This window comes from Anguilla anguilla, chromosome 8 (genome assembly GCF_013347855.1).
Source record: "Anguilla anguilla isolate fAngAng1 chromosome 8, fAngAng1.pri, whole genome shotgun sequence".
Classification (NCBI taxonomy): domain Eukaryota; kingdom Metazoa; phylum Chordata; class Actinopteri; order Anguilliformes; family Anguillidae; genus Anguilla; species Anguilla anguilla.
Window position 1 is genome coordinate 3,682,696 of NC_049208.1, and position 18,847 is coordinate 3,701,542.

The 18,847-nt window shown below is 44.6% G+C and overlaps 2 protein-coding genes and 1 long non-coding RNA gene across 4 annotated transcripts in view; 1 reads left to right on the forward strand and 2 right to left on the reverse strand.

The window, feature by feature from the left end:
• Positions 1 to 281: 281 nt before the first annotated feature.
• Positions 282 to 10,249, reverse strand: LOC118233978 (CMRF35-like molecule 8). Its single transcript, XM_035430197.1, has 9 exons — positions 10,158 to 10,249; positions 8,892 to 8,992; positions 6,248 to 6,583; positions 5,637 to 5,718; positions 4,414 to 4,655; positions 3,857 to 3,962; positions 3,330 to 3,421; positions 3,095 to 3,144; positions 282 to 2,597 (listed from the first exon to the last, which is right to left on the reverse strand). The coding sequence occupies exons 1-9, from the start codon at positions 10,232 to 10,234 to the stop codon at positions 2,511 to 2,513; spliced, it is 1,173 nt and encodes a 390-aa protein (XP_035286088.1). The 5' UTR covers positions 10,235 to 10,249; the 3' UTR covers positions 282 to 2,510.
• Positions 10,250 to 10,471: 222 nt separating this feature from the next.
• Positions 10,472 to 13,956, reverse strand: LOC118233995. The gene is made up of 5 exons (XR_004766595.1): positions 13,880 to 13,956; positions 13,211 to 13,331; positions 12,650 to 12,835; positions 11,387 to 11,855; positions 10,472 to 10,675 (listed from the first exon to the last, which is right to left on the reverse strand). It is a non-coding gene; the product is annotated as an uncharacterized LOC118233995 (long non-coding RNA).
• LOC118233988 (RING finger protein 212B-like) overlaps positions 13,886 to 18,847 on the forward strand; it is a 16,447-nt gene continuing 11,485 nt past the window's right edge. For both annotated transcript variants that reach the window (XM_035430213.1, XM_035430214.1), the window contains exons 1-6: positions 13,886 to 14,103; positions 14,627 to 14,679; positions 15,253 to 15,327; positions 15,600 to 15,706; positions 17,972 to 18,032; positions 18,218 to 18,246. In XM_035430213.1, the coding sequence (XP_035286104.1) occupies positions 13,962 to 14,103; positions 14,627 to 14,679; positions 15,253 to 15,327; positions 15,600 to 15,706; positions 17,972 to 18,032; positions 18,218 to 18,246 (467 nt within the window). In that variant the 5' untranslated portion in view covers positions 13,886 to 13,961. The remainder of the gene's footprint in view (positions 14,104 to 14,626; positions 14,680 to 15,252; positions 15,328 to 15,599; positions 15,707 to 17,971; positions 18,033 to 18,217; positions 18,247 to 18,847) is intronic.

The window sequence follows — 18,847 nt, forward strand, 5'->3', positions numbered from 1 at the left end:
AACTGCTTAACAGTTTTAGTATTTAATTAAATTAATTAATTAATTAATTAATTAATTGTTTCCTGCCTCTCACCCAATGCATGCTGGGATAGGCTCCAGCAACCCCCCACGACCCTGCCCAGGATAAGCGGGTATAGATAATGGAGTGACACCAGCATAGATTATAGAACAGTCAGAAGACTAAAAAGCTGAGGTAGTCGGTTGGAACAAAACCGGAGTTGTGGACCCCTGGACTAGTACAACACATTTGCCAATACAAACACAACATTGTTCTTTCATTATTATTCTAATTATTATTATTTATTATATTCCACAAACTCCTTATTATTTCATTTGCAGAGGCATTTTCTGAAAGCGTGTTTTGTATGTGCAGAAAGCAGAAGCTGAGTGATTCGAGCGGACTCAGAACTCAAAGTCCTGTCTTTCTTCCCCTTTTCTCAGAAAATCGACTGGCTTGGAGAAGACGTGTACAACTGAACACAGTGAGTCTGTTTCAGACCCTGGAATACCTGAGCTTGGATGTGTTTTTAGATCTGGGGGGTATTTTGCAACGCTGGGCCCTGTTTCACAATGTAGTATAATTTTCCTGTCAGTACTGAACAGTTCCTCTCAGGACAGTATTCTCCTGAGTCAGTGCTGAACAGTTTCTCCCAGGACAGCATTTTCCTGTGTCAGTATTGCACAGTTTCTCTCAGGACAGTATTTCCTGTGTCAGTACTGCACAGTACCGAACAGTGACGACCAGACAAGCGGTTTTGGAGAGCAAAGCATGTGTTTTTTAGCGTTTTCTAAACCACTGTGTAAATTACAGACCAGTAAACTGCATGTGGAAATGGCCAGCCACATTTCAAATGGGATCCCAACTCATAATGTGGGTGTAAATGTGTGTTTGCATGTGAACGAATGTGCCTGTTTTCATGTGTGTGTGTGTGTGTGTGTGTGTACATGTGAGTGTATATGCGTGTGTGTGCAAATATGTGTGTGCGTGTGCGTGTGTGTGTGTGTGTGTGCTTCAAGACTTCTGCCGACACAGGTGATAATGTCACCTACAGCTTCATCATCCCGAAGCACAGAGGGGTTAGGGTCAGCTTCTGCACAGCACAGGAGCGACACCTAGCCTTAGAGATTAGCGCCAAAACGCACCAATCACACCAGTCCTGGTCAAAGGCAGTGCATAGATTATGCAAATCCTCTCTGTGCCCTTTGACAGGCAAGAGTGCAGGCCCCGCCTTCCCGTGAACCTCGTGGCGATGGTGTCACCAACAGCTCGCTGGCTCATCGCTGAAAACAATGGAGCTGAACATCTGGTGGGTTTATAGAATCTGTGGTACCGTCCTTCTAAAGATTTTACATCAATTAGCTGCTTCAATCTCCATTTACACAGAGCCCACTAAAGGGTATTTGGGCCAGAAACTTGAGTGCATTTAACCAGTACAAACGAATAATCGTGTAAAAATAAATATTTACACATTACATATGTAGGGTATCAATACATTGTGGTACAAAGCTTTGAATACAATGTGTAAATATTAAAGAATAAAGTAAGCAAAATTAAATTAAAAATTTAAAAATGAAAGACATATTAAAAAGGACAACATACAATTATACTGTTCAATTAATGACACACTAACTAGAATTGTGTCTAATACTATTTTAAATTCTTTCTGAAGTCACATTTTGTGAGCAGCGCCAAGATTGGCCCAGGGATCGCGTCTTGCCAACAGCAGCCTTAACGCATCATTCCTGCATTTGTAATGCCACAGCGCCTCCCAGTGGACAGAATTGGAGACGCAGTCAAAATTCATCATTTGTCCTGGTGGTTCACGCAGAATTTGCAATGATGATAGACAGAACGCTTTTTTTGTTAACAATTTTCAATAAAAAAGATAAAAGCCACTAGATCTCAGTGGCCTGACGCAGATCTGTGAACCATATATTAATGTAAAAAGCATAATATAACAAAATAAAATGGATTAAGTACTGTATTGCACATCTAAATATAAGCACAGCAGTTAATTAAAAGGATGAAATGCCATTTGCTTTTTCTCTGTTAGTGTTTAACAGTTACTATTTTATCTGTACCTGGAACTGTACCTGTGTCTTTGACATATACTCTGAACATTATTCAACATTAATAGCATATATGTAGCATTATTCAACATTAATAGCATATATGTAGAATTACTCAACATTAATAGCATATATGCAGCATATATATATTGCATGTTGCACCATTTCTGTTGCATGTATGAGGAAGGGTGTGTTGCTCTAGGCATCACAAATGCTAAAATATATTCATAAAAATGTGTCCTGTGTGTGTGTGTGTGTAAGCAGGGTTTGAGCACAGGAAGAGAGGACTGGGCTTAGGAAGGTGAGGTCTGCATATAGGGAGGCGAGGCCTGGGTTCAGGAAGGCGGGGTCTGCGCATAAGGAGGCGGGGCTTGGGTTCAGGGAGGCGGGGCCTGGATTCAGGAAGGCGGGGTCAGAATGACACTTTGCCATAACTGTGGTCAGAGCAAGAGCACTTGCTGTGGGGAAGAGGACTGGAAGAAGATGACACCGCCTTTGTTTTGGTCATTCTCACTGCCTGGGTGTGGCTGCAGGAGAAGAAAAAAAGCTGATATAATATAATATAATATAATATTATATAATATAATATAATATAATATTATATAATATAATATAATATAGATAGTATTGGATCGGCATTGACACAGCATCAGATCTGCGTGTTAGACAGCACTATATTGAATATATGAAACTTTTATTTTCCTGCTGCCATCTTGACCAGGACTCCCTGGCAGAAGAGACATTGTATCTCAATGGGACCTTCCTGGTTAAATAAAGGATAATAAATAAATAAATAAATAAATATCTGCATTTAAACAGAAGGATGTTTGGACTGAGGAGGATTTTGTGAAAAGGGGGGTACACCTGCATCCGCAGTCTGCAGCCGCCCTACTGACCAGGGGAGTCCCACTTTCGCTTTAAGACGAGGACAATGCCACTGACCGAATCCCTCTCTCCCTTGGCAACATTACCACCTGATCCCCCCCACCACCCCCCCCCCTTCCCAAAAAATGACAGAACTCACAGAGAAGGTCAGCTCTGCTCCACCCATGTCTCTTCTCTTGCGTATCCTCTCTGAAATTACAGGAATTCTTTTTATTTTTAATAAACAAAAAAACAAAAAAAAGTATTTCAGTTCAACATATCCATTCCATACTGAGCGTCACAGTTGCTCAGCATATCCAGTGCTGAGCTGCAGAGTTCCTTCAGAAGAACAATTAAATTTTACAGACTGGAGGGATGAAGGATGTGTCACTCACGGTAATGGCACCAGGTCTTCCAGGTAACCACGGCAACAATCACCAGAAGCAACAGCGACCCACCGATTACCAACGGGGACCCAAAAACATGACTGGAACAAACAAGAACAACGTAGATTTCTGTCACTTAAAGTTAATTCTTCAATTTTCTCAAGGCATCCATAAGCAAACATTTTCCAGAAAGATATGAACACACAAGCATATTTAAGAAGTGTTGTAGAGCGGAAGGAACTCACAAATTATTCTCACATTAGTGCAATGCCACAAATAAAGGAATTGTGAGGGCAAAATATCGCAGCTCCTACAGATTTGAAGTATTCTCAGTCATTTTTATGAGTGATGAATGCTTTCTTGCACCAGTGTGATTATAACTAATTTATTGGAGACTTGTAACCACTTAATACAACATTTATACGCCTATTTATAGCCATTTATAAGCGTCTTACATTTACTTTATGTTCCTTCAGGAGGGTGAAGGATAATTTCGATATAGGAAGTGGAAGAGAAGTAAGGGGAATTTTAGTAACCTCGGTGAGTTTCGTTCCTGGCTGGCCGTGCGCACACTAGTGGTGGCCAGAGAAGTTGAGGCCTCCTTAGGATCAACAGGAAGTGATGTCATAAGGGGCAGACTCGCTGAAATAAGAACAGCGGGTAGACATTCCAGCCATTAGGATCATAAATTAAAATTAAACATCTTAGCTTCAGAGTTCGTCTTTTGCATTAGTTATTAATTTACAAAATCATTTATCGCTCTATGGAATCGGGGTGGGGGGGGGGGGGGGGGTGAGGGGTTTGTTGTATTGTTTGAAGCACTTTGTGTTACATTTAACTTGTATGAAAAGTGCTACACAAATAAAGTCCGATTAAGTGTGTAATTAGTAACAATAATAATAAACAATAACAAAAATCACCATCGTAATGAGCTTCATTAATAGAGTACCTTTCACATAAAGAAATAAGCAGTTCAAAGTGCTTCACATTGGAATAAAAAATACAGCACACCAAAACAATAAGGGTAAAGTGCATATAGATAATCGGATATGAGGATGAGGAGGAAGAAGGGAAGCGAGGAAGAAGAGCGTACTTCTCAGGGTGCGCTGGGTGGTGGATCGCGAAGTGACAGCGACTTGAACCGAGACCTGCTCCTGCCCGGTGACGCACCAGTACCAGCCGGCGTCGCCCTGCTCCAGCGCCCGCACGGTCACCGTGAACGCACCCGCCCCGTCGTCGCTGAGGAGAACCGGGCCCGCCTCCCGCGTGCTGTTGGAGGAGACCTCCAGGCAGGACCCCCAGTCCCCGCTGCGGCACCACTTCTTACTGCTCCCACTGCAGGAGGGAGACGGGCTCTGCGTTAGCATCCCGCTAGCATGCTAAACCACCATAACAACAACATGACACACTGCCATCCCGCCAGCATGCTAACTTGCCATCCTGCTAACATGCTAACCTGCTATCCCCCAGCATGCTAACCTGCCATCCTGCTAACATGCTAACCTGCTATCCCGCCAGCATGCTAACCTTCTATCCCGCTAACATGCTAACCTACCATCCCGCCAACATGCTAATCTTCCATCCCGCTAACATGCTAACGTGCCATCCTGCTAACATGCTAATGTGTATCCCGCTAACATGCTAACCTGCTATCCTGCTAACATGGCAAACTGCCATCCCACCAACATGCCAACCTGCCATCCTGCCAACATGCTAACCTTCCATCCCGCTAACATGCTAACCTGCTATCCTGCTAACATGCTAACCTGCTATCCCGCCAGCATGCTAACCTGCCATCCTGCTAACATGCTAACCTGCTATCCCGCCAGCATGCTAACCTGCCATCCTGCTAACATGCTAACCTGCTATCCCGCCAGCATGCTAACCTTCTATCCCGCTAACATGCTAACCTACCATCCCGCTAACATGCTAACCTGCTATCCTGCTAACATGCTAACCTGCTATCCCGCCAGCATGCTAACCTGCCATCCTGCAAACATGCTAACCTGCTATCCCGCCAGCATGCTAACCTTCTATCCCGCTAACATGCTAACCTACCATCCCGCCAACATGCTAATCTTCCATCCCGCTAACATGCTAACCTGCCATCCTCCTAACATGCTAATATGTATCCCGCTAACATTCTAACCTGCCAACCCTGCAACCTTATGCAGTTATGATTTCCCATTGGTCATGTGAAGGTAGCATTTAATCGATCACAGTGTCAATACAATCATTTTTGCCATATTATTACCAGCTGTAAAAAAAAAACACTTTATTCAAGCAATATTATTTATGTAGTATATAGCACCTCACCTGTGTCTGCTGCCATAGAGACACTGGACATTGACACTTCCCCCTTCCTCGCCAGCCACCATGCTGTTCACCACTGACATACCTGCAACAACGAACCACATACTATTCACCACTGACATATCTGCAACAGGGAACCACATACTATTCACCACTGACATACATGCAACAGTAAACCACATACTATTCACCACTGACATACCTGCAACAATGAACCACATACTATTCACCACTGACATATCTGCAACAGTGAACCACATACTATTCACCACTGACATTCCTGCAACAGTGAACCACATACTATTCACCACTGACATACATGCAACAATGAACCACATACTATTAACTACCCCAAGCCTACAGGGCTCAAAGTGAAAAAGACAGGTGACTTCACCTCAACCTTGAATCACACAAGACGAAAAAAAAAACATCTACCTGTGTCACCTGTAATTCTCATCGTTGAAAAAAAAAATTCCTTCAGCAACATTCAGATAGAAGATTATGAATGTAGACAGACAACTGCTATTATGTCAAAGTGAAACTTTTTAATTCTATTTCCCCCTCCCCCTCCGCCTCCCCCCACTCCCCTCCCGTCCCCCCTCTTCCCCCCTCACCGTGTGACACCGTGATTTGGACGGACATGGCGTCATCAGCCTTCCACATACCCCCGACCTCCACCCCACACCAGTACCAGCCCGAGTCCGCCTCCTGCAGGCCACTCATCGTCACGGTGAACACCTGCTGGGCGGGGTCATCGGTGATTGACACCCTTGCGTCGGCGGGCTGGGCCACGTCCGTACGAGCCAGGCGGGAGCAGAAGGTGTACATCGATCCCTGGCACCAGTACTTGACGTGCCGGGCGTACTGCGGCTCGTAGTGGCACGGCACGGTCACTGACCGGCCCTCCAACACCACCAGGTTTTTCACCGTGACAACGTCGCCATGGGAACCTGCAGGGAGCACAGAGGACCCAAACTCAACCAGGCAAGGCCAATGAACACAGATATTAATAATAACAATAATAATAATTTCATTTTTAGCACCTATCAAAACATAGGTGCAAAGTGCTATACAATATATATGTACAATTATTAAGCTACTAAATAGATTATTTCATTAAAAGCCAGTCTAGAAAAAGTGATATAAAAGAGGACACGGACTTGGCAGTAGACATAGGCTGTGTCCGAATCAGCCACCAAAATGCTGTGTCGTCAAAGCATGTGCTGTCTAGTGTCTACTAAGCATATCGAGTACCGTTTAGTGCAAATCTTTAGGTATACGCCAGGCAGTATGCAAAACTTATACTCCATAATATTTCACAACTGTACTGTGGAAGAGTCGTAAGACACTCCCCCTTGCAGTCAAGCTCACGTGTCGTTGTTGTTGAAGGAAGACGTATCTATGGGACCAAAATGGTCGCTTATTTCCTAAAAAGTGTGCTCTTGAATATACTAAGCGAACCCCTAAGAATAGTGTGTATCATCCTGGGATTCAAATAGACTATATTTTGAGAAATATTTGCCTACTTGACATTCTCATTTAGGTGTACTCAACAAGTATACTCAAGAGTAGGCATGTGCACTGGTTCAGACTGGTTCGAGACAGGTAGGACCAATGAACAATGAGTCAATAAACAATCAGCGAATCAGGCAGTTAGGTATGACAAACGTGCACCCAATCAGTGCTGGTGAAACTGGAAGCTGCGATGTAGGTGATGTCCAGCAGGGGGCGGGCTCTGCTTATGGCACTATGACAAATGCTGCATTTCACGGTCTGATGAACAGTGCATGGGTTTCAGGGCCTGACCAGCAGAGCGCAGTCAAGGCCTACTTCACCTTTACTGAGCTTTTCCTCCAGAGGGTTAGTCCCTCTTGGTATCAGTTTCCTCTCTAGCTCTCCAGTCTCTGTAGTTTTTTTTATTTATTTTTTTAAAGCATTTTTAGAGCACTTTTCCCGCTTTCACTTCCTCCTAACCACATCTGCCCCACCCCCCCCCCCCCCCACAAAACACCACACATGTCTTAAATGGGAAGTCCTCTTTTTTCATGCATGTGATCACTCTCTGGGTCGGAGTCGGGGGTTGGCGGTGGTTTTGAGGAATGGAGGGGGTTCTACCCACAATGGCCAAACCCGCCACCGCGATCCAACGGTTTCAGATTTTCACAAATTCACCTGTTCAGGGTTCGAATTACGGGTGGGACTGGGGTGGGGGTCTGACCCCAATCTGACCTAGAGTTGGTGTCTAGTGACCCCACTGATGGGAAATACATTGCAATATTTACGATTACAGGTAAGAAGGATATATAAATGTTTCGACACCACCGACCTGTTGTTTTTACCTCTTTTGGGGGGGGGGGGGGGGTCCAAGTCTTAATTAGGGGGGTCAGACCCCCCCCAATCCCACCCGTAATTCGAACCCTGCACCCGTTCTGAACCACACAGACCGCACAGAGGGCTCCTGGGTGATACGTTCAGAAGAATAACACACTTAATAACAATAATAATAACATGGAAGACGGCCAGGCGCGAGTCCCCAAAGCAATGAGCAGCAGGCCATTTTCATACCTTAGCTCTGTTGTAGGTGGCGGCAACGTGTGCTTAAAATGCAATAGAGCCGCAAGCTTTCCCAAATCCAAACCCATACAACTACCATTTAAACCTCTCATTCTGAAACTCATCCAGGATCCGATCCTGGAGACAAGAAGGCTGCAAGAAACGCCGTCACTGAAACAACCCGCAAAACAATGCACGAATACAAACAACGGGGAATGTTTCACACACCATAAATTCAAGGCTTCAAGTTTGTCATTTCATTAAAGTGAAAAAAAAAAACTGGGCAGAGCGAAGTGCAACAGAAATCAGATCAAATGATTAAAAGATTGACCCAGACTGCGGTTTCGGTACCGTTGTCAGACCCACAAGGCACCTCTCTGTTGTAGGCTGTAGCGCGCTCTCTTCTTCTGCACTTTGGGGAAGGTGCAGATCTGGACAGATCTTACTTCTGGCAGTTTTCAGAGGAATTTGTGGGGCAGTTTAAATCATGTCTCAACGCCCCCCCCCCCCCCACACCCCCCACCCCTCATACTTGCACTATGTCATAACCACATACTGCTCCCTCACTCACACGCAAACCTCGCACGCTGGCACAGATCCATGCACGCACTCAGAAAAAAACTGTTTCATCTTTGTTCGTTATTTTAAGATCTCGGTATTGTTCCGCTATCTCGTTAGAATGTCCTTAGCAGGTGCCAGCCTTACCTGCCAGGAGGAAGGAGAGGAGGAAGAGGAGAGGAGCCATGCCTGCGTGAGCGTGCGCCACGGAAGAACGCTTCTGCAAACTGCCGCTCGTCCTCCTTCGCCTGCGGGAAACGGGTACCTCCTGAAATCAGCATCACTTCCTGTAGGTCAGGCGTCACTCGTAACATTATGCTCCAGCTAAGACTCTTTAACTTGCTCTGCATCCTCATGCCACTAATAATAATATGTAATAATATTATTATTGTCAATATTATGTAATACATGCTACAGTATATTTAAGTACAAAAGTCTAAAATACTGTTCTGGAAAAAGTTAAGAGACCATATCAAATTTTAAGTTTTAACAGTTCATGGTATGTGCCTGTGTAAAATATTTAAACATTTTTTATGAACTACTGACCACATTTGATTTTAATTCCGAGCAAAAAAAAAATTGCCATTCAAAACATCCATTTGCAGAAAATGACAACTGGTCAAAAAAATAAAAATACAGCGTCGTTATACAATGAATAATGCAAACTGAACAACTGACACCCATAAATAAATAATAAAATGAACAATGTCTTTGCTTTGGAAGGGTTCAACAATCAATATTTGGTGGAGTGACCCCAATGCCTCTTCAAAAAATATGGGGCGATCTTTCAATTTTTTCCAGGGCACAATGTAACTTATTCACATTTTCGTCTTAAGCAGACTTGAAATTGAAATGTAAAAGTGAAGTGAAACCAATGGCAAACAAAATACGATGAAATGAAAACAATGACTAATGAAAGCAGAAACGGCTATAGCAGGGCTGCCCATCCGTGTTCCTGGAGATCTACCGTCCTGTAGGCTTTCACTCCAACCCTTATTTGACAAACCTGATTCTATTAATTAGCAGCTCAAAGAGATCTCAGACTGCAGAGTGACTGCGCAGCTCGGCTGGGGGACTGCAGAGTGACTGCGCAGCTCGGCTGGGGGACTGCAGAGTGACTGCGCAGCTCGGCTGGGGGACTGCAGAGTGACTGCGCAGCTCGGCTGGGGGACTGCAGAGTGACTGCGCAGCTCGGCTGGGGGGCTGCAGAGTGACTGCACAGCTCGGCTGGGGGGCTGCAGAGTGACTGCGCAGCTCGGCTGGGAGACTGCACAGCGACTGCGCAGCTTTGCCCCGAGAAAAATTATTGTGAATGAAATATTGGGAACAAAAACAAAAAAAAAAAGGATCCTTTGTCCACCAGTAACCGTGCGTGACAGGAAGTGCTTTAGAGTGTCAAGAGTATAATTAGACCTTTTGCTCATTTCCTCCTGTGCCCTGTGGGTCTCCTGACCGGAACTACTGGCCCCCGCTTCCTTGGTGCAGGACATTAACCCCTTAAAGATAAAATCTCATTATGATGCTTTTATTGGAGCAACCCGCAATTTACGGATGTGCTGGAAAATATAGAATTAGATACACTTCATATAACCTTCGTAGATACTGTATTTGCAAAGGGTAATGTGAGGGGGGCATTTTTTTTTTTTGGCCGTTTTGTTTTTTTGCATGACTGAGGGCACGGAGAAGGATTGCATTATGGGAAGTTGCAAAAATAAAAAATAAAAAAAGCATTTTATTTTAGCCCTAAAGAATTATTTTTCTTGTACATAAAATACGGGTGAAGGACAACATACCCTATTAAAAAATAATCCAGTCTGTCACCAAACGTACAGGCCTGGGGTTGGGGGTTCCCTTCGTCACACATAAATCTCCTACCTTTCACAGAAGACTACGCAGAAACACACCTGGAGGCTGGGCTGCTTTCAGAGACTCTGAGATTACAAGGTGAAGAAGGCAGGAAATAATGACTTCAGATTAAAAATATTTCATACAGAATGCCAAATTTCTGGTCATAACAGGACATATAGGAATACATAGCTGCTTTGGTATTGATGCAGGTAAGACAGATCCTACACTCTGATTTTATATTTGGGGGGGAAAGAGATACATTACCAGAGCACTCACTGTTTTAGATTGATTACAGCACAAGTTAGAAAGCACGTTTACTGGACTACATATTCCCATTCCGAGTGCACGTGTGTATGTGTGCGTGTACATGCATGAATGCCTTTGCATGCATGTGCATATCTGTGCATACATGTAAACGAGTGCATGCCTGCCTGTTCACACATGCATATACGTGTGTATGTGCCTGCATGTACATGCATGCATGAATGTGTATGTCTGTGTGCGTGTACTGTGTGTGTGTGCACGAGTGTGTATGTGTGTGAGTGCATGTGTGTGCGTGTACGTGTGTATGCGTATGTGCATGTGTGTGCGTGTGTGTATGTGTACATGTGTGTGCGTGTGTGTATACACACGTGTGTATGAATGTAAGAGTGATCAGAAGACATGCTGCCTGGCAGTATTTTAATGGCATCAACCGTCAGGTTGTCATGACTGAAGTTAACATGTGACCACAACAGGTATAAAAAAAGGATATAACTACAGAAGACAGTGGAAGCCAGAAGCACAGGACTCACTCAGCACTGCTCAGAGAGGAAGCTTCAGCTGCTTGGGCTGATCTCCCCTGCTTTGTGCCTTTTCTGCCACCTAGAGGACACACAAGGGTACTGCGGTCACTCTGGCAGTCAGGCAGTAGGTGAGCAAAAGGCTCCCCTTCCAGCCTGGTCCTACATTTCTGGTTTATGGTTCCAGTGATGGTTCATAGTTCCAGTTCTGGGTGCTGGGTTCAGAGTTCCAGTCTTTAGTTTCAGTCCTTGGTTCTCATTCTTAGTTCCAGTTCCAGGTTCTCAGTTCCAGTACCGGGTTCTGATTCTGGGTTCCAGTTCCAGGTTCTGGGTTCCAGACTCTGGCTCTGGTTCTCAGTGGGAAATGTCCGGAGGGGGCGGTGCAGGGCTGCGAGCGGTCTGGGCCAGGGAGCGGTCCGAGTCCCAGGCATCCAGAGGCTCAGACCCAGAGGCGGGCCCGTGACAGCTGTAGGCCCGGGAGCTGTAGGAGCAGGACAGGGCAGGGGAGCAGGCATGTGACATGGTGACAGCAGCCAGGAGGGTGGGGGGGGGAGGGGGGGCAAGTCTTGTTAGGGTTAGGGTTATTGCTGCTCCAGATGGTGATGTCATGTTCCGTGGCGGACATTCACAAGGAAACATTAAAGGCATTTAGCAGACATACGACCAGGGCGACTGACACAACTTTTTACACAACATTTACATTGCATGTATACTGAAGCATGGCAGGTTAAGTACCTTGCTCAAGAGTACAACGACAGTCCCCTATCTGGGAATTGAACCTATGATCTTTACGTTACAAGACCAGCTCCTTACCCAATATACTACTGCAAACACCCAAGGCCGACTCACATCTCTTAACGTGTTTGTACAAAGTATGTCAAAACTGTGATTTCATTACATAACGTATCGATACAAGACTAGTTTTTTTTTCTAGATCTGAAAGACTAAACTAGGTATGCCTAATTCATGAAATATTCATTATCCCCCCCTTTATGATCACCTTGGATGTCTTCCTCTAAATCCATAAAAAACATGCAAATACTTTTCCACAGTGATCGTGGTATCAACATACCTGTACTTGCATAGGTACTAAAAAATAGAGGATGCAGTTCTCTAACCTCGTCCTGATAGGCATAGCTTGTGGTTTTCATGGTTATACGCAGGTACATTTGAAACTTCTTTCGCAAGCTGGTATTCCGCACTAAGGCCCCTGCCAACGATGAATAATAAAAGAACACAAATATCGCTAAGGTAAAATGAGCTAAGTTGGTTTACCGTTTGAATGTAAAGTTGCTGCACAACACAGCCACGCGCACACACCTTACAAGCAGAGACTGTAAGAAAATACAAGACACACCCATGTTCTTCCTGTTTTGGCGAAAGAAGTTTGGTCCCCGGAAAAGGAGTTCCGGTTATCGATTTGGGGTATGGAAAGCACGCCCTCAGACAACCCATTAAAAGCTGTGAAAAACGAGCGGAAAAGACTTTAGCCTACTGCGCATGTCTCTGATTTGTGTACTGTGTATTGCAAAATATGAGGGTAAAATAAAACTGTCCGGTTTCGTATTTTGTCTTTTGTCTGGCCCTTAAGATAAATTACTTCACAAATAAATGTCAGTTTAAAAATAAACAAATAGGCTGGTACGTGCTTATAACAGGGGAGAGCATAAATGCACAATAATATTCATAAGAAACTTTATTTCAAGCCCAGTATTATAAGCTGTGTGAATGCTGTTTATTATCATCAAACCAAAACGCATTGTAGCCGACATGCCCCGGTATGAATGAAATAATGCAGTTATATCAGAGTTAACGGTTTAATTTAACAAAACTTACCTTTCAGAGCGTATATCAAAGTTGTCCGCGTGCAGGTAACTTTGCCCTGTTTCAGGCGGGAAGAGTTTGCGTCTTGACCTCGAGCTGTTTGTTTGGCTTCCTTCAGCTCGGTATAGCCTACCTGAATATGAGGTCGGTAACGTTAAATATAAATTAAGTTATTATACTTTTGTTAAATAGTAATAACACAACCAAAAATGTGCTCAAATAAAGTGTGTTTTTAGAGAGCTCTATTATTTACCAACTTACAAACTCCAGCGTTATTATAACTGAGGTAGCCTACCATTAACGTATTGCCATTCAGTAAAAATGTTATGTGTAGCTGTGCTCTGATAACAACATACAGTAAGTAGCTGTACGATATCTGGGCTAACTGTACCTAGACAGATAGCCACGGCAACACAAGCCAATAGTTGAGAAACTAACAACACCTGAAAACAAGTGAACAGCTAGCTAGCTAAGTTATAAAGAACACAACGTGAACTAGATTAGGCCTACTAATTTACTATATGATATAGACTACACTGATTCTCAAATTCGGTCCTGGGGTACCACTGTTGATTGCTGGATGTTTTTGCAACCAAAGTTGAACTTCTTATAATTTTAACAAGCTGTTTCTAATTTAGCTGACTAGACAAGGTGCTTTTCATGTTTAGAGGGATTATTTACCTTCTTTATATTCAGAAATAGTCATGCGTGCCTCATCTTTGTGTATTCCTCCTGTCCTTTTGTTCCTCTCCCAATTCTGCCCATGGTGCTCACCTTCATCTTGTACTCTTCCTCTTCCTCAGCGATGGACTGGCTGCACTGTAACTTGTGTTTCCAGCGGGATGGGCGGAACTTGGCCGTGTCCAGCTGTGGTCACATCAGCTGTGAAGGCTGTGTGAACCCTGGTAGGGATGGGACCACTGAACTTTATGGGGACGGCAGGTGTGCCATCCCGCCAAGTTATGCCTTGGCGGGGCGGCATGCCTGAGAGTTTGGCACTTTTCATGGTTTCCCTACAGAAATAACTGCATTGACCACGCACACTCAGCCCTTAAAAACATTAATTTCTGTACCTTCTGACCTCATGTCAACAGACGGAATTCACATTCAGAAATATTCCGAAAAAACGCTGGACATACATGAAATACACGTTCAAGCTGATTATAAACTTTCCAAACGTAAGATACATTAGACTGCTCAATTATTTGTTGATATTACATGATACATTTATTATGCCAAAAAGAGAAACTGTCGCAAAATATTGCATGAAATGTCAAAATTGGTTTATATATGCAGTGATTCCATAATTTGAGCCAGCACTGTATGTATTTGCCATGTTCTGTGTGTATAAGACGCTGTGCATACATACCTGTGTGTGTGTGTGCACCTGCATGTCTGTGCGTTCACAACGTTTGTACTTTTTTGCAGAGCAGTGCAATATTTGTGGAGCCATTTGCAGTTACCTTCCCATCTCTGACAAGGTTTGCAAGCATCGTTAGGGGCAGCTAAACACTTGTCCAGTGTTTACATCTTATTTTACAGCAAAAAAAGAAGACATGGTCAAAATTAAAATTAAACATGGAACTGCACCACAACCAGTATTACAAAGCACTTATTGAAGAAGGAAACATCCTTTCCCTCTTAAAACTGCAACCAGCTTAATTACTGTGAAATGGAAACACAGTTCACTGACATATGGTATTTAAAGGCACTTATTTTGTAAATAATTTTAGCAAACCCTGTAAACGAGTTTAACGCGAGGGTGCATGTATGAATTCAAAATAAATATGGAAATATTCAATCACTACAACATAAAATATAACGTTACACCATGTATTAGGAATTCTGTTGCAATTGCTGTGTCATTTGCATTTTGCATAGAACTTGAGTGGGCATTCCAAATTGGGAGAAATACATTTTTAAAATCCTGTATGTTTGTGTGTGTGTATGTGAGAGAGAGCGAGGGAAAGGGAGAGAGAGAGAGTGTACACTGTATATGACCATGAGCACATGAATGATGTCTGTCTGTCTGTCTGTCTGTCTTCCTGTTTAAGATGAAACCTCAGGAGAAGGTATATTTTAAAGACCCAGTGAAGCTCCTTCAGTCTCGATTGGAACACATAGCCCAGGTGGGTGTGTGGGTGTGTGTGTGTATGTGTGTGTGAGCATGAATGGGTGTGTATGTATGTGAACATAATGATTAAATGTGTACGTGTGTGAGACTGTGTTCATCGTGTGTTTGTGTATGTGGGTGTGTGTGATTGTTTTTGAGTGTGTACATGTGTGTGAGATTGACTGTGAGTTTATACTGTGAGCATGAATGTGTGTGCGTAATGCAGGGTCACCTCTCTCTCTCCCTCTCCCTCCTCCCTCTCTCTCTCTCTCTCTCTCTCTCTCTCAGATCGCAGCGTTTCAGCACAGGCAGAAGGACAGGACTCTGGCCTACTTCAAACAGAAGGTCCTGGATTTGGAGAGGAGGGTGAAGGAGATCATGGAGCAGAGCTACAGGTGACCAAACCTCTCTCTCTCTCTTTCTGTTTTCTCTCCTCTGCAGAGCTCCTTCTCTCCTTCTTTTTCTGTTCCTCTCTTCACCTCCACAACTCCTTCTCACTCTGTCTCCTCCCCATGCAGAACTCCCTTTCTCTACCTCTCCTCTGCTGCAGGACTCCTCCTCTCCCTCTCTTTCTCTGTTTTCTCTCCATGCAGAACTCCCTCTCTTTCTCTCTCTGTCCTCCCCATGCAGAACTCCCTCTCTCCTTCTCTTTCTCTCTGTTTCAGAACCATGCAGAACTCCCTCTCTCCCTCTCTTTCTCTCTCTATCCTCCCCATGCAGAACTCCCTCTCTCCTTCTCTTTCTCTCTGTTTCAGAACCATGCAGAACTCCCTCTCTCCCTCTCTTTCTCTCTCTATCCTCCCCATGCAGAACTCCCTCTCTCCATCTCTTTTTCTCTGTTTCCTCCCCTGGAGTACTCCCTCTCTCCTTCTATTTCTGTCTGTCTCCTCCCCATGCAGAACTCCTCCTCTCCCTCTCTTTCTCTCTGTATCCTCCCCTGCAGTACTCCCTCTCTCCTTCTATTTCTGTCTGTCTCCTCCCCATGCAGAACTCCTCCTCTCCCTCTCTTTCTCTCCGTTTCCTCCCCCTGCAGTACTCCCTCTCTCTTCCTCTCTTTGATGAGCTCCTTTATGCTCGGTAATAAAACGCTCTTTGAAGCGGTGCTGTTTTGGTAGTGCTGTAAAGATGAGACCCGCCTGCAGGCTCCAGCTGTTTACAGGCCCTGCAAAGGGAGGGGGGCAACCCAGTGTATCCCCCGCACTCTCTCTCCCCAATCTACCCCAATCTACCCCTTTACCTCCGCACTCTCTCTCCCCAATCTACCCCTTTACCTCCGCACTCTCTCTCCCCAATCTACCCCTTTATACCCCTTTACCTCCGCACTCTCTCTCCCCAATCTACCCCTTTATACCCCTTTACCTCCACACTCTCTCTCCCCAATCTACCCCTTTATACCCCTTTACCTCCGCACTCTCTCTCCCCAATCTACCCCTTTACCTCCGCACTCTCTCTCCCCAATCTACCCCTTTATACCCCTTTACCTCCGCACTCTCTCTCCCCAATCTACCCCTTTATCTCCACTCTCTCTCCCCAATCTACCCCTTTACCTCCGCACTCTCTCTCCCCAATCTACCCCTTTATACCCCTTTACCTCCACTCTCTCTCCCCAATCTACCCCTTTACCTCCGCACTCTCTCTCCCCAATCTACCCCTTTATACCCCTTTACCTCCGCACTCTCTCTCCCCAATCTACCCCTTTATACCCCTTTACCTCCGCACTCTCTCTCCCCAATCTACCCCTTTACCTCCGCACTCTCTCTCCCCAATCTACCCCTTTATACCCCTTTACCTCCGCACTCTCTCTCCCCAATCTACCCCTTTATACCCCTTTACCTCCACTCTCTCTCCCCAATCTACCCCTTTACCTCCGCACTCTCTCCCCAATCTACCCCTTTATACCCCTTTACCTCCACACTCTCTCTCCCCAATCTACCCCTTTATACCCCTTTACCTCCACTCTCTCTCCCCAATCTACCCCTTTACCTCCGCACTCTCTCCCCAATCTACCCCTTTATACCCCTTTACCTCCGCACTCTCTCTCCCCAATCTACCCCTTTATACCCCTTTACCTCCGCACTCTCTCTCCCCAATCTACCCCTTTACCTCCGCACTCTCTCCCCAATCTACCCCTTTATACCCCTTTACCTCCGCACTCTCTCTCCCCAATCTACCCCTTTATACCCCTTTAACTCCACACTCTGTCTCCTTAATCTACCCCTTTATATCCCTTTAACTCCACACTCTGTCTCCTTAATCTATCTGTCTCATTCTGTCACTCCATGTCCTCTACTCTGTCCACACCTCTGTACTTTGTTCATCTCTCCATTCTCTTCCTTAAAATGCCCTCTTTTTCTACTCTTATTTCCATCTGTCTCTTCCCTCTCTCTCTCTGAAGGATATATATAAATGAAGACAGATATCCGATGTGGGCAAAGCATTTTTAGAAAGACAAAATCTTCCTCCCCTTCATTACTAGATGGTTAAATACAAACCAAAGAAGATGGAATCTGATGGAATGACATGTAATGAAAAAATAAAAATGAAGTAAAATAATGTAACCGTGACTAAGCTGTGGACTCATTCATTCTCTCTCTCTCTCTCTCTCTCTCTCTCCCTCCCTCCCTCTATCTCGCTCTACCTCTCTCACTCTCTCTACGCAGGGAATTATCTGAGTTAAGGCGGGAGAATTCCGAGCTGAAGAAGCCGTTGTCCCAGAGGAGGGTCAGCCTGGCCAGTTTCTACACAACCTGCATTTCAGTCCCCCTCTCCCCTGACCCCCTTTAGATTAGTCTCTTTCCTCGTACTGATACAGCAGTGTTAAGGATTATTTGCACTCACCGGCTCCGCCTACTACACAGTTCTGAAAAATGCGTCTTCTCACACTCTCTTATCTTTCTCTCCCTCAGGTATCTCCAGGACAGTTTCAGTCAAGCAGGTGAGTATGGCAGCCATCAGAAACTATGGCTTGTGTGCTCTAGTATCAGTGGTTCAGCGTGTGTGTAAAAGGCTTGTGTGTGCACTAGTATCAGTGGTTCAGCGTATGTGTAAAAGGCTTGTGTGTGCACTAGTATCAGTGGTTCAGCGTATGTGTAAAAGGCTTGTGTGTGTAGTAGTATCAGTGGTTCAGCATATGTGTAAAATGCTTGTGTGTAGTAGTATCAGTGGTTCAGCATATGTGTAAAATGCTTGTGTGTAGTAGTATCAGTGGTTCAGCGTATGTGTAAAAGGCTTGTGTGTGTAGTAGTATCAGTGGTTCAGCATATGTGTAAAAGGCTTGTGTGTGTAGTAGTATCAGTGGTTCAGCATATGTGTAAAATGCTTGTGTGTAGTAGTATCAGTGGTTCAGTGTATGTGTAAAAGGCTTGTGTGTGTAGTAGTATCAGTGGTTCAGCATATGTGTAAAAGGCTTGCGTGTGCACTAGTATCAGTGGTTCAGCCTACGTGTAAAAGGCTTGTGTGTGTAGTAGTATCAGTGGTTCAGCATATGTGTAAAAGGCTTGTGTGTGCACTAGTATCAGTGGTTCAGCGTATGTGTA